We start from the raw sequence: 23,005 nt of genomic DNA on the forward strand, positions 1-23,005 counted from the left end.
TGTGAAGGGGTTATTTAAGCAGAGATGGTTATTATTATGCCCTCCATGTTAACACCACACAACGTCCAATGTAAAATTAGAACAGTAAAAGTCCTGGCTTGTTTGACAGACACCTCTTTCCTGTAAGCTTCTAGAGATTTTCTTCACATCTTCCTGGTGCAGAAATCCCTCCGAATGAGAAACACTGCCAAAGGAATGTGCACAAAACAAGAGTTTCAACTCTTAACTGGGTTCCTTCAATTTTCCATGTTATGGGATGTATTAGAGCAGCTTTAGTCAGGGATTATGCAGTAACAATGGAGAACACAACTTTAAACGTGAAAGTGGTTGAAATTTAGTAGAAAATCTAAAGACAACAATCCCACCACTCTGTAATCCCAATTAGACCCCTGGAGTGTCTGAGCTCCTCCTCGCCCAGTGTTTGGGAGGGAGGGTTTTTTTTTTTTTTATTGTAGCCCACATCTTTACTGTTTTCATTCATTCTCTGGCCTCTCCTCCGCCTCTTTGTCAGCAGCAACAGGCAGCTGTTTCCAGTAAAAAGAAAAACGACTGTACGGTACCTGCTCACAAACCAGATGGCAGACAGACACAGTTGGCAACATGTGAACACGATGGAGCGTTTAGAAAGGAAGGCCAAAAGGAGTCGTAAATATCCCCTCTGAGTTAAGACAAAGCAGAGCTCAAAGGAAGGACTTATATCACAAACAGGACAGTCGGCATTAACGTTTATCGGGATTCTGTTCAGGTCAAAAAATGAATGCGTTCTTCTTTAAATTGTATTTATGGCTTTCTATTTAGTTCCTGTAGGCAGACTGCTGACCGCAGTGTCTCCCTGTAGCCAAGTTGACAGTAAAGGGTAATACCTCTCCTCCTTAGAATTATTTCATAACTCCGAAATAGGTCAGTTGAGAAATCAAAAGTAATATCAACTCTGGAACATCAAACTTTTTAACTTTCCTTTCGGCCTTATTTTTTCCACATTTCTATCCGTAACATGTTTCTTTTTCCTCGGTTAACTGAAAGTCTTAACCGTGAATCTACTGGAGATCCCTTTTTCTTTCAAAATAAAAGCATGTTTACACCCAAAAGTACAGTGAGCTTTAGACGATCCAAACAAATAAAAGCCTTACATAACTTACAAACATGCAATTACAATGTGAATATTGAAATTCAGCTATTATTATTATAAAGATTAAATGCACCGAATGACAAGTTTTGTTTAATCATAAAGTTTTGTGTATTTGCTTGATTTCAATCTAGGTAACTGAAATACTCACCAATGTTTATAGCTTAATTGTTTTCGTGTCTGTCAAACTATAAACGCTTGTTTTAGAAATTGATCCGAGTTTGATCATTTTTTTAAAGAGCAGCAGCTTACCCGGTTAAATGCTTATAATTGTCTTGTGCAAAAACATGCAGCAAAGTGCTGAGGTCGGATTCAAACCCACTGCCATAAGGACCGTACCCTCCTTTGAGCATGGGTTGGGCGACATAACTGCTTGACTATCTGGCGCTCCTTTTCAAGTCTTTCTTGCAAAACTTTCATTCTATTTAACTTTGTTTTTTGTCTGAAATAAAGACCCCCGAAGAGAACTTGACAAAGCAGACTTTTCTACTCAAAAGGATTGTTTTGGTTTTATCGCTCAAGCTTTAACTTGGAATCATCTCTTGTATTTTTCCAGCCGTCCCTTCAGCTCCTCAGGCCGTCATCTCCAGCGTAAACGAAACCTCCGTCATGCTGGAGTGGATGCCTCCTCGCGACTCGGGCAGCCGGGAGGACGTGGTCTTCAACATCATCTGTAAGAGCTGCGGTGGAGGTCGTGGAGGCTGCACCCGCTGCGGGGACAACGTTCAGTTTCTGCCCCGTCAGCTGGGTCTGACAGAAAACCGGGTCTACATCAGCGACCTGCTGGCCCACACGCAGTACACGTTCGAGGTGCAGGCTGTCAACGGGGTGTCAGATCAGAGCCCGTACTCCCCTCAGTACTCCTCAGTCAACATTACCACTAACCAGGCTGGTAAGTGGGCCCATCTGTCTTTTTCTACACTTAATATTCCCCATGTGGTTTCCTCTTCTGTTCCCTCCGTCTCTCCCTTCTTTTTCCACGTCTATTTCTGTATCGCTCCTCTGTCGCTGTATTGTACCTCTTCATCACACTCTTCTTCAACAAGCACATAATGCACAGAGCGCTAACCTGCACTAAGTCAGCTCCTTCCCTCTCCTGCGTGGGGATGCATGCAGATGAAGAGCTCTGAAATGGAGAGGAAAGTGCTGTTGATGATGTGACAGACAGGATGTGATGGCCTGCTGGTCTTTACTCTGTGACCTCATCATCATGTCTCTCAGTCTGTGAGTGTAGTGCAGCAGTAGCTCACTGATTTTATCTCTATTTTCGTGCACATGCTTGATTGTAGTATTTCCTTTGAAGCCGCTGGAAACCGACATTCACATAATGCTATATGGAAAAGGATATTATGAACGCACTGAAAGGTAAACAAAATTGTTTCCAATCCCAGATATTCTCGTTTAAAGCTGGAGAAGGAGGACGATTTTCATAAAAAGTTACAGCTTACACATGCACAGGGCAAAATCAGCAGAGATAGGAGGGAGCACGTTTTCCACAGAGGGCGCCAAAATCAAAACAAACTGAAAGTTTCCTTACAGGAGCTTTAAAGGTAAAGCCAGAGGTCAATGTTCGTTGTAGCTTGTAAATACAAGATTCCATCTAGGTGTCTGCAGGGTTAGCATGTAGATGTCCTACTTGTTCCTCCAATGCAAGCTACCTGAGAATGTCCCATTTGTTGTGATGGAAAAGCCGATAATGAAGCCAAGTAGCGCAAGCTAACTGCCCTGTTTGGAACCCACCTGTCCAACACAAAGGAGGAAAAACTTCCTTTTGGGTCAACCTCATTTCCCACAGAGCTGTGGCGTTTAGTCTCACTATGCTCGTCATGTTCGATCCACAATATTCCTCTATTTGAATTGTGTCCAATCACTGAATTGAATCCACTCTTAAACTCACCTCAATGGGGACACATGTATGCACACATGTATGGAGGCCCATGAGGGTTTAGTAAATGGCATTACTTTGTTTAGGAAAAATCTACTGACTCTGTCTTTAAATATCTGTAAACTGAGGTTCAGCTTGAATATAAATTATATTACAACTCATTAGAAAAGCAACACAGCAGCTTTTCTACAAGCTGAGACCTGTATTAATCTCTTCCCAGCTCTGAGTACATGTGGCCAGTTGGAAAAGTTGAGTTGAGACTGTTGATGATCCATTTGTGACTGGGGTTTTGAGCTTTACGGGAGGTAGTTTAAAGAAGCCAGGATGCCAATATTACCAGCTGAGGGTCTACAGGTGTCTGCTTGATGTTTTTGATCCATAGGCTCTAACTCCCAGTGTCCTCCAGCTTCTCTCCTGTAAGTATAGGAGCTGTGCACGTTCTCCCCTATGTGGCTGCAGTGGAAGTCGCCAGCGTCTCTAATTATTTCACAGAGGCAGCAGCATTGATTTGCTCTTTAATTGTCTCTATGAAACGCGTCATTTGGCGTGCGAAGCTTTTCTCCCCCGAGCGCTGACGAGCAGCGGGGGGAGTCCAGGGCGGGCTTTATCTTTGCACTGGCTTTGCATCCCATTAGCAACGTACATAAGTGCCTGTCATCCCTCATCATCTATCCCCCTGCACTGAGGGCAGTCTTCTGTGACTGAGCCTTCTACAGCACAGTAACACAGTGCTTTTATTACAGCGGACATATTGGGTTTTGTTTAACTACACTCTCACTCTCTCATTACTTTCCTCTGGAATTCCCAGATGTCGGCATGCCTACACGGAAGCAGTCAAACAGAAAGGGTATACAAGGGTATATAACTTGGATGAACACATTTAAAGAGGAGATTCCTGCACGTAAATTGACCCTTTGTAGCAAAACGTCAGTGTTTACAGAAATCTGTTAGTGTAAAAGCTCAATAAAGCATCCAGTTACAAAGCTCCAGCTCTAAGTCAACGTAAAATGGAGGCCTTTATTCAAACGCCGACCTCTTTTTATTGTCTGTTTTGATTTGAGTCACTGGTGTTGTGGGTTAATGAGGGCCTGTGAGTGCAGTTAAGCGTTGTAATGAGGCCCCTGCCCCGCTCTTTCTCACTAGGCCACAATAAGTCTGCCACCCCAACCCTTGGCTTCTCTGCTTCCCCCTGCCGTGGGGTCCTGGCGGAAATTGGGGGGCTCCGCGCCCTCTCCACTGAAGTGCCCGTCACTTTGGATTACGCCGCGAGAGCTCCCGTCCGAGGGAGCTGTGAAAAGAACTCAACTCTTTCTTGGCTCCCCAACTCCAGACCCCCCCCCCCCCTTCCTTCACCCTGCAGAACCAGCCTCACCCCTGGGACATGGGAGTTTTCGCAGTGCTCCACTACAGGGCTAGGGTCAGCAGCACCAGGAGCCCATAATTGCATCTGGTTTGTGAGGCTTGGAGGTTACATAAACATCGTGTCACCCCTAATTACCTCAGGCGGGTCTCTGCCTCCCTTCTTCCACACAGAATTAGAGCGTTAGCTGGAGGAAAACACAAACCAGAGAGAGAGAGAGAGTTTGAAATCTTGTGTTCGTGTAAGTGCGTGATTCAGTCAATCAGTTAACACCCATTAGCCCCCGAGGCTTGAGCGCTCTCGAAAGCGACAAACAAAATAAGTAAATCAAAAGCGAGTGGCGTGAAAACGTCTCATTTCTCCTGTTGGATGGCTGCTGTCTTCGGCTTCGACTCGTTGGTTTGAAGGCTTTTTTCGGGGGGAGGATGGCTGTGACACGAGACGTGAGCTAAAACTTCTCTACCCAATCAGGCACCCACCACCCTCTATCACCCACGGGGCTTATCCTCCCACTCTGTAGGTGGTTGGCGACAGTTCCTCTGCGATAACGGGACGTGATTGCCCTGGAAAGTGCGGCGCTTGATTACACACTGTAATGCCACACAAAGGGAGATGGCGTGCTGAACGGCAGTCAAGCCTCTTTTATAAGCATATGACTAATTCCTTCCCACTTGCTTTGTGTTGGAAGTGCCTCCAGGCCATTTTATGATAATTAGTATTATAGCATTCGCTCTGTCAATACAATGCTTCTCTTTGCAGGACTGTATACGAGCAGAGTGAGAGAGACAGAGACTCAGATCTGATGCTCTCTGTCCGTGACTGAGGGGTAAAACTATACTGTGACAAGGTGTGACATTGATTTCTCAGGATCTGACAGGTGAGAGAGTGGAGGCAGGATTTGTCTAAAAAACAGGCGACAGGTAACTTTGAGACGTTGAGAAAGAAACTCTGTGGTGATTCTTTAGGACTTACTCTAATTACAGTGATCACAAAGTTTACAACTGCAGTTTTAATAGATGTTAAACTTTCCGTGGAGTTGAATCAAATTGATCTCAACTTACAGGCTGAACCTCTTTTAAGGTCAAGAGCTTATACTTTAACAGACAAAAATGTACTGTATTTACATTCCAACTTGTTAAAGAGCTGCTTTAAAATCTTTTCCACAGGATCTGTTACCCAGCACGAGCAGGAATTTTCTCTCAGATTATTATTTGAGTCCAGTGTTTCAGTTAAAATGTTGACCTTTTGAAATGGACACTTTTCTGGTGGGTAATTGTCACCAGTTTGACAAACGCAAATGGAAACGCTTTTAAGAGAAGTTCGTCAGGTTCTAATCGTGTGTATGTGTCTTCGTTTGAGTGGGAACATCGACAAGAATTTCAAATGTTTAACATGGACAAACCACAGAAACAAGCAACTGGAACCGCTGAGACAAACAAACGAGTGTTTTCGTCCCACTTCATAAGTCACAAGAAATTATCAATATCCAAGCTTGAGCTCCATTTAGGGCAGTGTGTCTCAACTGGTTGGACAGGAGTGAAAAAATGGTGGGAAAAAAGGTTGGTGAAGCGCTTTCTAAACCTGTGTGTTTAGTTTTGTTTCTTCATAATACCACGTTTTGTACCATCAGAAGTCCAGACTGCACGATTGTTTAATGAATCTGGTTGAGCTCAGAGATTTGGGCGGTGATTGGTCATGAAGGTTTTGGTGGATTGGTCCTGACGCTATACTAGTTAAGAACCGCAGACGTCGACGCCTGATACTGTACATGCTTTAAACCAGAACTTCTTAATCCACCAATCAAAATGTGTCAATATGGGAATCACGATTCTGGATCTCTCGGCTGAATGAATAAGAATGAGGAAGTTTTGAGTTGTTAAACGATGTCACTCATATCCCCCAAAATGCCAAATTCTATGGCTACTTCTCCATTTGAGTTTCCCATCTGCAAAGCCTTATGCATCCTGGACGCCCAAAGAAATAAGACGGTGTTTAATGATCCGATTTAAAAATGCAAAAAACCCAGGCGTGTTTTAAAGTGGTCAGTGTTGAGAGGTCTTAAACAAACAGTTGATCTGTTTTTTTGTCTGTTTTTTGTAAGGAGATGTAGATGTTGCTCACAAAGAGTATAAATGGACTACACAGGTTTGGGTTTGATCACCATCTGCAGGACTGATATTGTATGTTTCTTTATGACTGAAATTCATGTTTTGTTTGTGATTGTATATTCATGAAAAGTTTGGCCCGGCTCGCCCCATGCTAACCTGAGCAGATGGTAGGTTTCAGCCTCTTGCAAGGTGCTCGATGGCGGCTTGCTGTGAAGCTTCCAGGTTTATCTTTTAAACCTTTTCCCCTTGAGTTTTACGTTGTTTTTAATCCATTAACCTTTTCTTGATAACCTTCATCTCTGATATGGAAGTTTGCTTTTGACTTAGCTCTTTTCTTCTAACTCTAAACTGTGAAACAACCCCTGTTTGTGCATTATAATATTACATTTGTGCAGCTGAGAAGTCACTGGCAAGGGCGTAGGATAAATAAGCAGTTATGGTCCGTTTAAAGAGGCCTCATTTAAAGAGGCTGGAGTGCTCTTTGCAGCAACTGTAGGTTTGAATCTGACCATGGCCCTTTGCTGCATGTCGTCCTCTGCTTTCTCCTCCCAACACATCCTGTCTCTCTTCACCTGGCATATCCACGAAAGGCAAAAAGGCCCAAAAATATCTTTAAAAAGTCCCTGGAAATGTCACCTACTGATTTTATCTTCCTATAGAATAAGACGATGTCAGGTTCAAGTCCAACCGCCGACTCCTTTACTGCATGTCAACTTTCACTGTTTATTCCTACTCTACCCACTGTATTATTGAAGAAAAAAAAAGATCTTAATCATCTGTCAGAAATTGTGCAATGCAGAAATCCTGCAGACAGTAGAAGGAACGCTGACACAATCACGGGTCATCGCGTCAGCATGTACCTGGACAGACATTCTTCAATCATGCACTCCAACACACAATGTTTTAGTGGATTTACTGCATACAGGTATCAGCACCTTCTTTTTTTTCAGGTTTGTATCGACTGCTATAGTTTGGCTCAATATGTCGATATGTGGCGATCTTGTATGTGAATGCAACATCTGTTCTTCTGTTGCTCAGCTGGTTTTTAATTCAGCCATGCATGAAATCCATTCAGTAAACCCTTAGCTTCAGTTTGAACGTCCTTATGTGGTGCTCTGCTCTCGGTTCACGTTCCCAACGCTGTGTTTAAGCTGTCAATGATGTTTAGATGGTACGCTTAATGTGTGATTAAGTCTGTTTTTATTGAGTGCAAAACATATAATATATGTTTGTGTACACAGACGGTTCTAGATAATAGATCCCTTAAAATGGAACTGCCAGTTATTTGCCAGCGCCTAACAGAGCAGCTGGATCATCATTTTCAGTGCCGAGAAGAGAGATTATCTCCTACCTGAATGCAAACTATCTTTATGCCGTGAAGGATTTCTGCATCGCACATTTTCTGACAGATGAAAAAGATCTCCATATAGCCTGTGCATATTGCATTCTGTGGTGTTTGGTTGCGTTAGTGTGCAGAGGACGTATTTGTTTGGGCGTTTCATTAACTCAAGGTGAATCGAAGCGTCGGCTGCTAATGCTATCAACAGGCAGAGAGACTGAATTGGTTTCTTATCAGGTGAACTGGTTGATTGTTGAAGTGAGCCACATTGCTAAGTGGGTTACGTGGGTAGGTGGGTGGGCAGTGTAATTGGGTGCAGCCTTTTCATACGGTGAGGGGAAGATTTATGGCTTAATTATTGTCCAGATTGCCCCGGTCCAGTGTAACCAGGCTACCAGGGACTTTTGCTGCTCCGCTGGGCCGTGGTGTGAAAAGCACTGGTGCAGAGCCAGGCGGGGATTGCCAGAATGTGTCAGTGCAGCAGGCAGCCGAGTGTAGCCACTACACTGTTGACTTAAAGACAGTTTGAAAAAAAACAGAAGACCTCAGATTCTGTGTTCATGGCGGTGACGGGTCTTTCTGGTCGATTACCTGGCTTTATCGCATGCAGGGTCATTTTGATTTGATTATGATGGTTTGTATAATCAAGATGAGGAAGTACCCATATACTTAAACCACAGTGTTTTTTTATCCTCTTAAAAGAAGACTATAGAGACTAATGTAGAGAATTGTCTGGTAAATTAACAAAGAAAGTGAAGCAAACAATTCAGTTACTTTAAATCATTCAATTACACATTACTCAACTCAACTCAACTCAACTCAACTTTATTTATAAAGCGCTTTAAACAGCCGTAGCTGTGACAAAGTGCTGTACATCCATGAAGAGCACAAACGTAAAACATAAGTAAAACACTAACAGGGTTAAAACAATAAAAACAATAAAACACTAAAACAAGAACAGAGTCTCATGCTGGGTTAAAAGCCAAAGAATAAGAATGTGTTTTAAGATGAGTTTTAAAAATGGACAGTGAGGGGGCGTGTCTTATGTGCAATGGGAGATCATTCCAGAGTTTGGGACCGGCAGTAGAAAAAGCCCTATCCCCTCTGAGCTTCCGCTTAGACCTCATCCTACTGAGTATATTTGTCAAATTTCAAATCAAAAACATCTCATTAAACTTAATATCAGCCAGATTCATCTGACAAGCACAGACACTCGTTCCATTTGAAATATAATAAGGCATCAATGAGTAAAAAGAGATGCAATGATTGCAAGGAAAATTTACCACTCAGGTTAGTAATTTATAGGTTTCTTTCTTTTCTTAACAAGAATTGCTTTAAAGCTTTGGTTGGACATTGTTCTACAGACAAAGTCGTTAATAAGAAGGACAGTTAGTCAAACTTCTGATCAGTTTAGTGACTGTAACAGGCTGCACAGTTAAAAACAGTAGATTTACAGTAGCATGCTTACAAAACATCAACATACTTTGTGCTTGAGTGTAAACAAGAGAGAAAGGTTGTAAAAGCAGCAAAAAGAAATACACGCTGCTCAAAGTGAAAAGGGCTTAAAACGGTGTGTAAAGCTAGCTTTGTAATGAGTGTAATGCATGTTGAAATGTAATCAAGGAAGACATATGTAGTACTTGATAAAGGAAGTACCCCCTCCCTGTTTAATGTTACAGCTACAATAGAAAGGGTCTCGGCACTTTAATCAGAAAAAATCTTCTCTAAATAGACGACAGTGATTGATGAAAGCGGGTGACAAAGAGCTCGTGAGACAGACAATCAGACGGGGACCACTAGTAAACATGGCTCGCAGTGTGACAGCGACAGAAGGTGTTAAGAAGGAGGCATATGGTGAGTGTCAGTGTGGGTCAGACAGGAGGCAGCGGCGTGCACCTGGAGCTCACTGACACAACGACGAGACGTACACACACCGTTCATGGAATACAGTCCGTGGAGAACAACCTGTTCACAACAACTGCTTTCAGACCGGGGCTGCAGCAAAGAGCATGCCGTTAGCTTAGCACTAGAGCAGCCTGGAGAGGTATATAGATAGTCAAAATAACTTAACTAATTGATCTTATTCATGAGTGTTTCAGTATATCCGTGTGGATTTCAGCTGGTTGTAATGATTTATGCTCTACTATACAGATAGGGTTTTCTTTCTGTGTGAGGTCTGCAGGTTTAAGTCCGTGCAGAGAGGAGAAGAATGCGGTATGCACATCGCTTGCGTTACAAATCTAGGTTAAAAGGCCAGGATCTTTTGGCCCAGTGGGCTGTAAAAGCGAACATAATGTGAATCTGCAATTAAATCTTGTCGGGTGCATTAGCTGTATGGTTAAATGACTGAATAATTAAACAGTGCAAAGCAGACATTTATTTACTCTTCATAGGCAAGAGAATAAAGAGTATAAAAAAGATCATAAATAAAGGGGATGAAGCAAAAAGGGGCCATGACACAATCAGCACTTTTTTTTTTAATTGATTAACCTTTATTTAAACTTTATGGAGTTAACTTAAGCAATTAGTAAAATGGTTCCATGATAAACACAATGGCGGTGTCTCTTTTAGCCTCTCACTCTTTTTCTCTTTCTCTCCGTTTCTCTGCCAAAACACTCTCGACTTCAAGTTCCTCTGCCGACATTTAGATTAAGTGGTCCTTTTAAGGTGGATGCAAAACAGAGTCGTCAAAGTCTGAGCGACTTTCCTGCCAACACTCATGAGAATCTGCTTAAAAGTCGACATGCAGCCTCCCCCCTCCTGCTCCTACTCAGATGTCACTAATGCCTCTCATTTTTTAATGTAGCTTCCATTTGTTCCAGAGATCCCGCTGATCATGCGATCCGCGTCCTCCATCATCCTCTCCGAGGTTTTACGTGTAAATTGGGGTCGTGAACTTTATAAGCAGAGATGATCTTTTATAATCCTTTTGTGTTGTGTGCCACACATGGCACCGGATCGGCGTCCTGTGTAAGCATGACTTCAAGCCAAAAGTCCTCGCTGTGCGCTGACATAGGGACAGAGTTCATGTGATCCATGTTGTATCCAGGTCTTGTTAATTTTACTTTGGAGCTGCTTAGTGGAAACAACAGAAGGTGGGACCGAACATGAAGGGAGGGGATTTTTTTTCTGTAGGAAGATCATGAGTCACGACATTGATAATCAAATGATGTGCGTGTACATCCCTCCACATTTCTACAAACGTTTTTCTTTCAGGTCACACTAAGTTTTCTTACACAGAGATTACATTTGTGCAATGTTTTTACACTACATTATAAACAGGGAAATATACATCTGGTGCAATTTGTCAATAAGCGTACAATTATATGTGGCTTTAAACTTCTGAAATAAGGGCTGTTTAGCAGTTTTGCTACATCTCATTTGATACTTTATTTTTTATGGTCATGTGGCATGAATATTTCAAAAATTCCTGTGCAGTAAATTTTGTGATAAACCGAACAATTGTTCTTTCTTCATTCACTCACAACAGTTAAATACATCTAGAAATTACATCAGATCAGACAAGAAGGATAAAACTTATTGGTTCTCATGTTTTATTGTTATATTCTGAAGCGTCCGCTCTCCTCCAGCAGCACACCTCCAAACCTCTCCTCTCGCTCGAAGGACTTATCAACTGGAACGCGCCACAATTGAGCCCCATTAAGTACACGCCTTGGACAAAAGTGTCCTTTGCACGAGCTGCCTGTGGCTAGCATTGTTGTGTTAGCCAGCTAATGTTAGCACACTTTAGTTAGCTCGTAGCTTCATATTGTACAGAAATTGACACTGGTATCTAAAGATACTGAATGACATCCAGATCAGCAGTGAGTATGTTCTTCATCTTTTCTTTACTCCTTGACTCAATTAGATCTGTACACAAGCTCAATGTAAACATGATGTAAACGTGATGTAGACATGGCCCTGACAACAGTACGGCTGGCAGGACTCACACTTCTCACTCACTGTAGACACTCATGACTCAGAGAGAGATTTTGCTCAACTTTAACTTTGAACTTTTGCCACAGAGAAGCAAAAAAAGATTCAAAGCATTCAAGAGTTTGTTTTAAAATTTCTCATTCAGTACTTTATTTATATCAACCAACAGTCTCTGTGATTTACTGTAACACGACATTAAGCTCAGTTCCTGCAGCGGGATAAGCTCCCCTTTCCTCCACAGTTTTGTCTCCTCGCATCCTTATCTGAGTTGCATCTCCTCCGTCTGCAGATTCTGCGGCTCGGCTGAGATTGAAACCCTAGCCCCTGCGAGTATCTGAAAACTCTTCAAGTCAATGAAGAGCCTATTTTTGTATTAGCTTATGGTGTGTATATGAGTGTATTATAGCCCCCAATCTCCTCCAGTGCAGATGGTTTAAAGCTTGATGAACTGAAATCTCACTTTTGTAGCTTTACTGCTCTGGAAAATCTTTATAGATCTAAAACCCACAATCCTTTGCAGCTGGGAAAGACGGGGCAGGCTGCCAGCTTTGAAAACGTGGGCCTCTCCCTTTAAGATGGCCCGACAAGAAGCTCATAAATGGACAGCAATGGGAGAGAGTGGAGCAGTGGCAGCCTGTTTGGGAGGCTGCCGGGTAGAAGACCAGCTGTTTCAGGCCCTCTGGGAGAGTCTGCGTTGTGGGGAAACTGATTTTTACAATGAAAAGGAAAAGGGATTTACAAGCCCTGACCTGTTCTCGCTGCCTCCCCCGTCTTCGCCAAATCATAGCGTTGCTCCCTTCTCCACAACGTCTAATCATATCAGAGCCACATGGCTGCAGACACACAAGGATGTTTGAAAGTTGAAGATAAAAGGCCTCTCAGAAGCATTTGATTCATGTGCTAGAAAAGATTGAAAGATGTCTTTTTTTTTTTTTTTTTAAGTTGCCTTGAACCAAAGCAAAAACTATCAAACCAAGAGGTGGCACTGTCTGTCACAGAGAGGAAGTTGGCTACAGGAAATAAAAGTCATTCTTTTTTATTGTAAGATACTGTGCACAGTTAGTTCCTTTCTGACATGGAGAATGAGTCTTTTATTAGCTAGTATTCTTAAATAACTAATAATAAAAAGATGAAGAAATCAACTTGAGAACATAAACATGTCTGTACAAGAGACAGTTTTTGTAACATATACTGGTTTTACCAAGGGGTATTTAATGGGTTTCTTACTATTGGGGTTTTCATTGAAGAGGACTGGACTCTTCTTTATTTTAGCTAATTTTAATATCTTTGTTATCGATGAACACAGATGGAACCTTAACCTTTAAACAACAGCTCGCTTTATTTTCACATAAATCACATGTGTTAGTCCCACATGGCCAACATTGTCTTTTATATTTTACTATGAGGAATACACTCATGTACACACTGGTTGCCCTCTTGTGTCACTCCAAATTATATCCAACAGGTAAAAAAAAAAAAAAAACCTCTTCTGTGAATTAGCAGTTAGACATACTAGCTTGAAAGCTTTACACTGATGTGACAGAACGGATACACATCGCCTCCTGACAGCTTTACATAACTCAATAAAAGGTGATGCAAGCTTCGAAACAAGCTAAGCTAACATTAGCTACAGCTTGGCTCACAGCACTTAAGATTTCCTGTTTAGAGAAAAACAGATTTTTAACATGAATCTGATGTATTGCCTGTAGGCACTGTGGCTGTGATAAAAGTAGATTGGTTGCAGCTGTAGTGCAGCTGGAGAGTAGGTTGTTTTATAATCGTTATATTGGCGGTTTGATCCCTGCTCGACATGTCAAAGTGTCCTCGGGTGAGAGACTGAATGCCAAGTTGATATATTTATGTATTGCAAAGCGCGTTGAGTGGCTAAAAGACTAGAAAGCATGCTGAAGTCCAGTCCAGTTCAGTCAGTTTACTTATTTAGTCTCCATTAGCACCACAATACGCTTTAAAATAACTTCACTTTACACGAAAGACACCATGAGATATCCACACATACCGGAAATCCACAGCTCAAGTGAAAAAGAAAGAAGTAATAAAACCACACTGAGCCAGAGGCATGAAACATCATCAACATCAAACTAACAACGACGTTAAGAACCCAACAGCAAGAACCAGCATAAGATCAACCATGTGAACCCAAGTTTTCTTTAAATAAACAGTACATTCTAATGGTTTCATAAACTGTCAAACTCTCTCCATCTGCAGTCCAGTGTGTCTAACTGTCAAGACTATTTTTATGAAGCTGGAAAGAAAATGTGATTTCTTGTCAAACAGCTCAAAGCTGCAGTCGTTTCTTTGATAATTTCTAGCGTTTTTTTTAGTTTGTCCCATTCAGAGAAGAGATCTTGTTTAAGAGGAAACCAAACCAACAAGAGACACAATACAATAAAACAGACAAAAAAACAAATTAATGAAGGTTTAGGTTTAGGTAGATTTAGGGCTGAAAAATAAAGCTCACCAATACTTCATGCTGTATCAGAGACGACTGAAAAACAAAGCAACGTCAATTTAAATTGTTTTGGTGGCGAAAGCAGTGTTTTTCACTGGTTACAGTAACTGTGGGTGTCTTCAGGTACCGGTGCACCTGAAGACCTCTCCAACCTGAGAGCCACACGGGCACCCTTGACTGAGCTCCCTCTCCTGCCTTTCCATCACAATGGTCTCACTTCACCGGCCTAGCTTAATGAAGATGCCCATCATGTTCAGTGCTCAGTAATGAGGCTGAACAGAAGGAATCCAGCGGTCCCAAACAAGAAAACAGTCAAAGAGAGAGTGGTAAAGCCCACCAAAAGAGTTTGGTATAATAAAAGATCACAGAGACATAGATTAATGGGATGGATGAAAGCCTCTCGTCTGTGCTTGTTTGCGAAAGAATGCCCCATTAAATCAGCTCGGATTTAAAGGAGGGGAAATATCCTGGTAAACTCCATCTTTAATTGATTAGGGAAGTCACTAGGTGTTCAGTTATTACACGAACACGACTATTAGAGATGTGGAACAAAACAGAGGCTCTGTGTTCTCTGCTTTTGGGCCAAGGCCAGAGCGTCATGCTACAAAACACTCCAAAGACAGCGTCTTTCATATCAAGTCCCGTCCCTAAGTAATGATGTCTGCTCTGAAACCTAATTCTCTGACAGCAGCTGGGGCCTCCCATCCTCTCACAATTAAGCAACGTGATATTCAACCTTGAATGTCTTAAATGGATTCCCCCCATAAAAGCCCCAGCCTATCCACTCTTTATTGTCACTTATTATCATTGAGGTATTTGCAGACAAGGATATATTAGAGATGAAAACATTGAACACAATCCATCCGTATTTTGACCTAAGAGGTTAAGTGATCAGGGACAAATACTTAGTTACTGTATTGTCAAAGAGCTTTTAGGTGTCTGTTCTTTGTTTGAGGATTTCAACAGCATTTTATTTGTACTAAATGACTAAACCTTTAAGCACAGGTTTTTACACTTTCAACACTTTTAAAAGTTTTGTTTTTTTTAAAGCTTTATGCATTTAATTTAAATTACTGGCAATTTAATTGTATATCATTATGGGCCAGAATTTCCAACATCGATGCTGATTTCATTGTAAGTGGGGAGGATTAAAAAAAAACAACAACATAGAAAGAGAATTACTTGGGGAATCCGTCACTGAAAATTGTCCAAAATATACTGTATATTACATGATGCAGAAAATATCTCAACAAAACAACAGACACCGGAGCTCCTGTGAGGAAAACCAAAAGACTCAATGTCCCTGTTGTAATTAATATAAGAGCCCTTAGGTTGCTTCTTTTGCACATTTGTATATATACCTGCATGTTGCACTTTAATAACTTGGTAAAAGTTCCCATTTTGGTCGAAGCTCTTGACTGATTTTATTCCGATGTTTTATATTGTTTAAAGACATGGTTGGGGATTTTCTCCACTTTTTAGGATTTTGATCGAAATTGTCTTTAGCTTGTGGCAGAAAAGTATAACTCATGTGCTCTGAAAAATGAACAAAGAAAATCTGTCATCGAACCAATGTCTGCCACGAGGTACCAATCTGATAACCCAAACACGCCTCCCTGTGTCCCTGCTCGTCCTTTACCTCTTGCGTGCTCTAGCCCACACTCAAAGCACGTCATCGATGGCAGAGTTTATACTGTCAGTTTACTTACCGCTGACCGCGATGAGCTGCCCGCTTCTGGAGGAATGACACTTGTGAAAGTGAGGGGCGTGGCTTTTGAGGGAGCACAGAGGAGAGGGAGTCATAAACTCATGTTCCAAACTTGTTTGTATTAGAATAACTTGTTTTCTTTCATTAGTTTACTTGAATAGAGGTAGCACAAGGAGTTATATATTTTTTTTTTTACTGTTAAACTGTATTTCAGTTTCTAACTTTTCTTCTTTAAAAACATTCAATCAGGACTTTTATTTCACCAATCCTTTTTTTCTGCACAGTGATCTGTATTTCTACTTTAGTAAAGAATGTTTTCCGTGACTCAATGACAGCGTTCGACCAACCAATCAATCAGTTTGAATTTCTTCAGGGCAACATTGCATCAAAAAAAAAGAAATGCAGGTCCAGACTGTGCTCTTTGTTGTTTAACTTACAGAGACCCCTCTTTCATCCACCATGAAGAGTGATTGGCCACAGTGGCAAAAAAAAAACAACAACATCCTTTTTATTGGCAGAAACATTGAGGAAAGCCAGACATATTGGAGAGCAACCATCGGCTGTGACTGGATTGGTGGAGGAAGTGGGATTGAGGGGGAGACAGCTCGTGTTAAACACACACTTAAAGGTTTATCGCTGTGTCTCTGAGCAGCAGGGAAAATCCAAGAGCCGGTGTTCAGCATTAATAATCATCAGTGTTGCATTTGGACATGGTGATGTCCGTGAGACAGACTAGCTTGTTTCGTGTCTGCTGTCTCATTGTGGTGTACAGAAAACAGGCAGAAATCCCCTTCTAGAGACCTATCCATCAATGCTGTTTGTCTTTCCAATTGAGCCGTATCATTTAATTACATGAACATACAATCCCTGTCTTTGTCATAATAACCGCTTCATTAGTTCAGAGGAAATTCATCGAGGAAACCTTGAAATAAAGCAACCAGTGAAAGTGGAGCTCACCCCCTTTGAAGACGTAGATCGGACTTGACAACGTTTATGAAGGGTTGGCTTTCACTCCACAGACGAGTGGGAAACATTCTTCCATATTTGTTTTTAATTTCTAATCGCCTTCAATGGGATGCAATCCAACCGGCTTCAAGGTAATTACCATGAATACCAAGAAATGGGCTTATAACAACTAAAACGTGTATTTAGCGGCATAACTCTGTGAACGATGTTGACACAGTGAAAACCGTTTGTTTTCTCGACCCTTTTCAATTATGGATGCCAATAGAAGTAGAGAAAGGTTGTTGGTAGTTTTGGAGTTTTGGACTACAATGGCGACTTGTAGATTTGGAGTACGTAAATTAGATGAAGGAAAATGGCTTTCATATGTGAGTCATTGCTGTAGGCCTTGGCATACCGCTACATTCCTCAGCCGATTGGTGGAATGTCAGCTTAGCTTGAAATGCATGTACCAAATTGACTTCAAATACACAACACAGCTGGATTGCTGCTTTATCCACGACCTCAATGTTTCAACACTTTAGGTTTTTTTTTTTTTACACACTAATGTCCTCGCTTTAAATTCCTTCCTCTAATTTAATCTCAGTTTGTTTTTCTGTAACACCAAACCCCTCGTCGTTTTCTCGCGCTCAGACATGGCGACGGCCACCCCGCTGTCTGGAAGTCGTCCTTTAGCAGAAGAAAAACCGCAAGAGTTCTCCTCCAACAGCTTTTCATGTTGGCATGCGTCCATCCTTTGTACATGAATACATGAGCTGCCTTTGTTTCCGCGGCCCCGGATCAGGTTACTGGGCATGGCTGTGCCGTGTTTTAATGGAAATGCTATGCAGGAAAAGGCCATGTGGCAGTCTTGAATATATGTACATCCGTAATGGGATACTCGTGAGCTCCCTTTACAGGAACTGTTTGCCTTATTAGGCTGTCGTCTTGTGACTGCAAACAAACTAGAGAGTACAGAGAGATGGAGGAGATTCCTGTGACTGCTGCCTGTACATTACACGTACCTCCGGCTGCAGGAAGGAGGCATGATGTATGTACACGGCAGAGTCACAGGCCATCATGGTGTAAGTGCTTCGCTGAGATGAAATACAGAACCTCTATTTATTATCTCCTGGCAGCAGCGCATGAGGACATACTCGGCCCCGCCGCTATAGCACAGATTATACGAGACATCGTAATTTGTTGCCTCAGATGGATGCTTCTGTTGGGGTCGGAGGGCACGGAGGGATGGCTGATTAGCTGATGAGAATGAGTAAGGGGATTAAAGGGAGTTTTTTTATCAGCGGCTCTGACTCACTGTGGTCACTTGCAGACAATATTTTATTCCTGCTCCAGGATGGATTTAGCAAAGGCAGAAAAAAAACAACTTGAGTAGAATAAATGGTCGGAGTGAAGGGGGGGCAAATGAGAATTTTTAGACCTGAGAAATAAACCATAATCATATTACCATAGTCATACCTTTTGGTTTACAAAGAGGGAAAATGTTTTCATGCATAACCATAGAAGAGTGGAAAACATATGTTCTCTATCTTAAATGTTTTTATGGGGGGAAAAAAACTGATATCAAATGTACAACTCTCAATTATCTGGATAATAGGAGTTTTATATTGTGTAATGAAATGTGTCAGAAATGTAATAAAAGCATAAAACAATTCCCTCTTCGCTGTTTTCTATTATTGTGAGGACAGTGAAGTTTACTGTCAGTAATAATCATAAGAGCTTGGTTAATGCTAAGATGGACATGGAATTATTGTTGTTTTTTTTTTTTTTTTTGATCTTAGTACATGCACAGACTTTGATAATTAGCAGTGAGTTCATGAAGATATTCCAACACATGATTTGGAAATGCTCAGCCTTTCACTAAATGAGAAGCTGTTGTTTCGTGACTCAAATGTGTGATATTATTGTTCCATTTGGACATACTCGTGATTTACATGCAGTCTTTTATTCTTAGATCATGGAGGCGTGTCAGTTGTAGTTTCCCAGCCGGTGGATTTTTCGGTGGAGAACGCGTGCCGCTGCAGAGACTTCCCTCTTTATTGCAGGGACTCAGGGGAGCCACTGTGCTGCTGGCTGAGCGCTGCGTGTGTGTGCCGCACGGGCCTGCAGGGGATGAGCGTGGGGCCTCGGTGTCCATAAATCTCGCCCCGCACCCCTCCCTCTCTCTTACTCCCAAAGCAGCCAACCCTTTCACACATACAGAGAGGCCTGCAGGCCCTGCTGGGATCCCCAGACGGAGCTTTGTATCTTCAGCCCTCTTAGCTTTACGCTGACCCGCGGCACCCTGAACTAATCTTAATGGTTGTTGGAGGACTCAGGGTGATCACGCCCCCCTGCCCTCTTGGTTGTGCTAAAAAGAATGAGCAAAGTTTTCAATCACCAGGAAATGCAAGACTATAGTGGGCCACCCAGGATGTACAAGTCATTAAATACTGATTCTGAACATTTTCTTTGCCTGAGAATATCTGAATAAAATTAGGCAATGGGCTGAAATTTATTTCACTTCCTTAGGTGAAAAAAGGAAAAAAAGAAATAACATTAAAAACAACTTTCCACAGAAAACGTGTCTATTTGCCAAATATCTCAAACAAATCTTCTCAATCGGCTTTAAATCATCCCTCACAGTTTGCATCATCTTTAAGTGGTTTTCATTTAGGAGAGTATGCGTTTGTACTTTCTGCTGCCAAATCCTTCTAAAATACAGCTGGCAAAAAGTGTAGTACTGTTGAGCCCCTTATTAAGAAAGTCAAAGGCAAAGAGGCAAACAGCTGTGTTGTTAAATGTTTACTGTTGCTTTTGAAAGGTTACTTTCACCAGTTGCCTTTGAAGGGCATGGCGTACTTAACCGAGTTTTTCAAGTCTGTAAAAAGGTTGACTTGACAATTACAAAGAGGTGTTGAAGTCATCTTTGTTTCCCTGCCCAGGACTCTCCAATTTTAAATGATTTTCTTAAAGTCACGTAATCTTAAGCCTTGTTCACACCTTCTGAAAAAACGCGTGCTGCGTGTGTGAACACAAGCAGCCAAAGTTTTCACGTCACCTGGACTTTCTTCCGCCAGCCTCCTTCATCTGAAGTCTGATCGAGCTGAGAACACAGCAGGAGAATTCACCTTGAGCTCGTGGGAGGCGGCAGTGTGGTTTTTTCACCGCGATGGATGCACGTCCATCATATGTGTGCACGCGATAGCTTGGATCTCTGCGCGTAATAAAACAGCTGGAGTGTGTTTTCTGTTTACCAGTTTGTTCTTCTCCACTCTTAAGTTGATTGTATGATTGGGTCAAACTTCCCACAGCATTGATATAAAGGCAAGTTTTCTCATCATATCTTCATGAAGCCGCTCTGTTGCTTCATCCTCTCTTTTTTTACGTCATGTCTTGCCTCAGGAAACTCCATGGCTCCCCCCCCCCCCTTCCCCTCCAATAGGCTGAGTTTCCCACTGTGAGATGCATGTACGAACAACCCGATCAGAAAGTTTCCAAGGGCGATCCCTCAGGAGTGCATGTGTGAAAACGGCTTTAAACTTTGAATTGAACAAGTGTCTGGAAAAAGTAAATAAATGTGCAATTGGTTGTGCAGAAAAAAAAACAAAAAAGTTTTACATATGCATTGATATCTAAAAAAATCAAGAAAAGAAATTCGGCTCTGGGATACAAAAAAACGTGTTTTTAACAGCCAGATCAGGATTTTTGTATTTTATAGTGTAACTGGATTTTGTCATGTAATACAGGGTTAAATGTTGTTTGTAAGACTCATTCGAAGAAGGTGGGCTGTTATGAGCAGCACGACAAGCCCGAATTAATCACTACTACATCACAGTGGATACCGGGAAGTCCCCAGGGGCCGCTCTTGTGGTTAAGCCCAGTGTTGTAACTTGCCAACTTGTGATGCATGACTCTCTAAAAGCAGTCTGCAGTATATTACATAGATTTTATAGCATCACACCTTTGCAGAACCTGCTGTCTGGCTGAGAGATTAAAGATGCTGTAAAAAGCCCGCGTGCGTGACTGTGAAGTGGGGAGTGATTGATTTTAGCCTCATCCTTAACACACTGTCTTTGTCTCCTCACAGCTCCATCGACTGTTTCCATAATGCACCAGGTCAGCCGCACTGTGGACAGCATCACCCTCTCCTGGTCCCAGCCCGACCAGCCTAATGGAGTCATACTGGACTATGAGCTGCAGTATTATGAGAAGGTATAAACGCATTAATCCTCCAAACCCGCACTGATGCACGCTCACATCGGCTCCATTTCTCTTCCTTCATGTACATCTGAGTCAATTCAGTGCAGTATATACTATAACCTGACTCTTGTGCACAGTCTTACATTACAATTCAGAATATCTCCTCACGCTCCTTTGCATAACAGCACATCCTAGGAGGCATGCAGACCGAGCTTCTGAACACTGCTCAGAACTTCTGCTCATTCTCTTCCAATTATAATCACGGTCAGTCACTGGGAAAGGAAACCGCGCTCAGCCCTGCAGCAGGCCCGCTGGGGATTGATGCACACAGACTTGTGGTTGCAACAATTGAGCGCCGGCTGCTGTAAAAATAGTTATTCAGGGGTCGAGCTTCACCGGATCAGCATAGTTTCTCACAAGAACACATGCAGACACATATTCAAACACAATAATCACTTACATGCACATACCCATTCTCAGAATTCAATGTCACAATCAAACGGATGTAAACGTGTGCACGTACATAATAAAAAAAAAAAAAACACACAGCATTTGTCAGCGTTCGTCAACATGCAGAGCAGCTCCGCTTTAGAGTATAATTCCCATCTCTGACACCGCTGCAGAGAGCTGTCATAACAATAGTACGGGCCCCTGCTGCGGCTCAGAAGTGAGCGCCGAGCAGCGGGTGGAAGGGAGCAGCTAAAAGAGTCCCAGTCTCTCCGCTCTCAGAGCTGTCAGCGTGCCGAAGAGGAGCAGAGAATGGCAGCTCTGATCATCAGAAGGCTCAGAGAAGCCGCCTGACCCCAAACTGCCACCATATCTACCTTCTGAACCGCAGCTGCCGGAGGTTGGCCTCTTTCAAGTCCTGTAGCTCAATCAAACATTCTGATGTCTTCTGGAAGGGAACATCATTCGGATTTGTTGTATTGTTGTTGTGTGTTCTTGTGCGTGTTTGCATAATAACAGCAGGGATTAGTGTCACTGCTGCTTTCCTGGGCCAAAAAGACAAGGTTTTGAGATGCACGTTTGGTACATTTTGTGCATAGTCACGAGACATTTAGTGCAAATATTTCATGTTCTTTTATTGTGTTGAAATTATTCACTGAAATGAGCAAATCAAATCAAATCTGAACTGAAAATGTATAATCTTGTTGACCTATAGAAAACTGTGCGTCATAGTGCAGTTACTGTTCAAAGAGCAGAAAAGGATGAGCCTGATTGTGTCCCCATGTGACCTGGGGACAAGGCCTCCTGGGCCTCTAAAAACTTCTAATAATGATATGTTAATACCAGACCATAAGAACACACTGCGTGATAGTCTGTGCACAAAAATAACATGTCAACATGTCCACAGAGAGAATTTGCACGATACTGTCGATGTCATTGATTTAATCAAATCACTTCAAATCAAACTGTGAACATCATTTAAAATCATCATTTAAAAATGGAGGGTCCTGGACAGGGAAACAAAAGAAATAATTCACATTTCATTCCTTAATAGTTAGGATTTCTATTTTGATATAAATACATTACTTGTTTGTCACAATTTGAACATGTTTTTTTCTCTTCTCCCAGGACCAGCCCGAAATGAACGCCACCGTCATCAGGAGCCAGACCAACACGGTGGTCATCCGTGGCCTCAAATCAGGCAGCATCTACGTGTTCCAGGTCCGGGCCCGCACCGTCGCCGGCTTTGGACGCTACAGCGGCAAACTGTACTTCCAGACCATGACTGAGGGTGAGAATTCAGCCAATGCTCAGCAAAGCACGCAGGCCTGTAATCCCCCCCCCCCCCCCCCCCCATGCAGCAGCACACCATGTAGTGTAATATACATTCAGACAGCTGCAGGAGTGAAAGGGAATCATGTTGTGAAGTAAACAGACCAAGTACTTCCAAAGCAGATTAGTGTGGCTTGAAATGATATTTG

The 23,005-nt window shown here is 42.2% G+C and overlaps 1 protein-coding gene across 5 annotated transcripts in view; it reads left to right on the forward strand.

Moving 5' to 3' along the window:
• The window catches only part of ephb2b (eph receptor B2b), a 152,207-nt gene that overhangs the window by 105,565 nt on the left and 23,637 nt on the right, over positions 1-23,005 (forward strand). For all 5 annotated transcript variants that reach the window (XM_079341947.1, XM_079341948.1, XM_079341949.1 and 2 more), the window contains exons 5-7: positions 1,683-2,018; positions 20,965-21,089; positions 22,653-22,815. In XM_079341947.1, the coding sequence (XP_079198073.1) occupies positions 1,683-2,018; positions 20,965-21,089; positions 22,653-22,815 (624 nt within the window). The remainder of the gene's footprint in view (positions 1-1,682; positions 2,019-20,964; positions 21,090-22,652; positions 22,816-23,005) is intronic.

Source organism: Symphodus melops, assembly GCF_947650265.1.
Source record: "Symphodus melops genome assembly, chromosome: 4".
NCBI classification, from domain to species: Eukaryota; Metazoa; Chordata; class Actinopteri; order Labriformes; family Labridae; genus Symphodus; species Symphodus melops.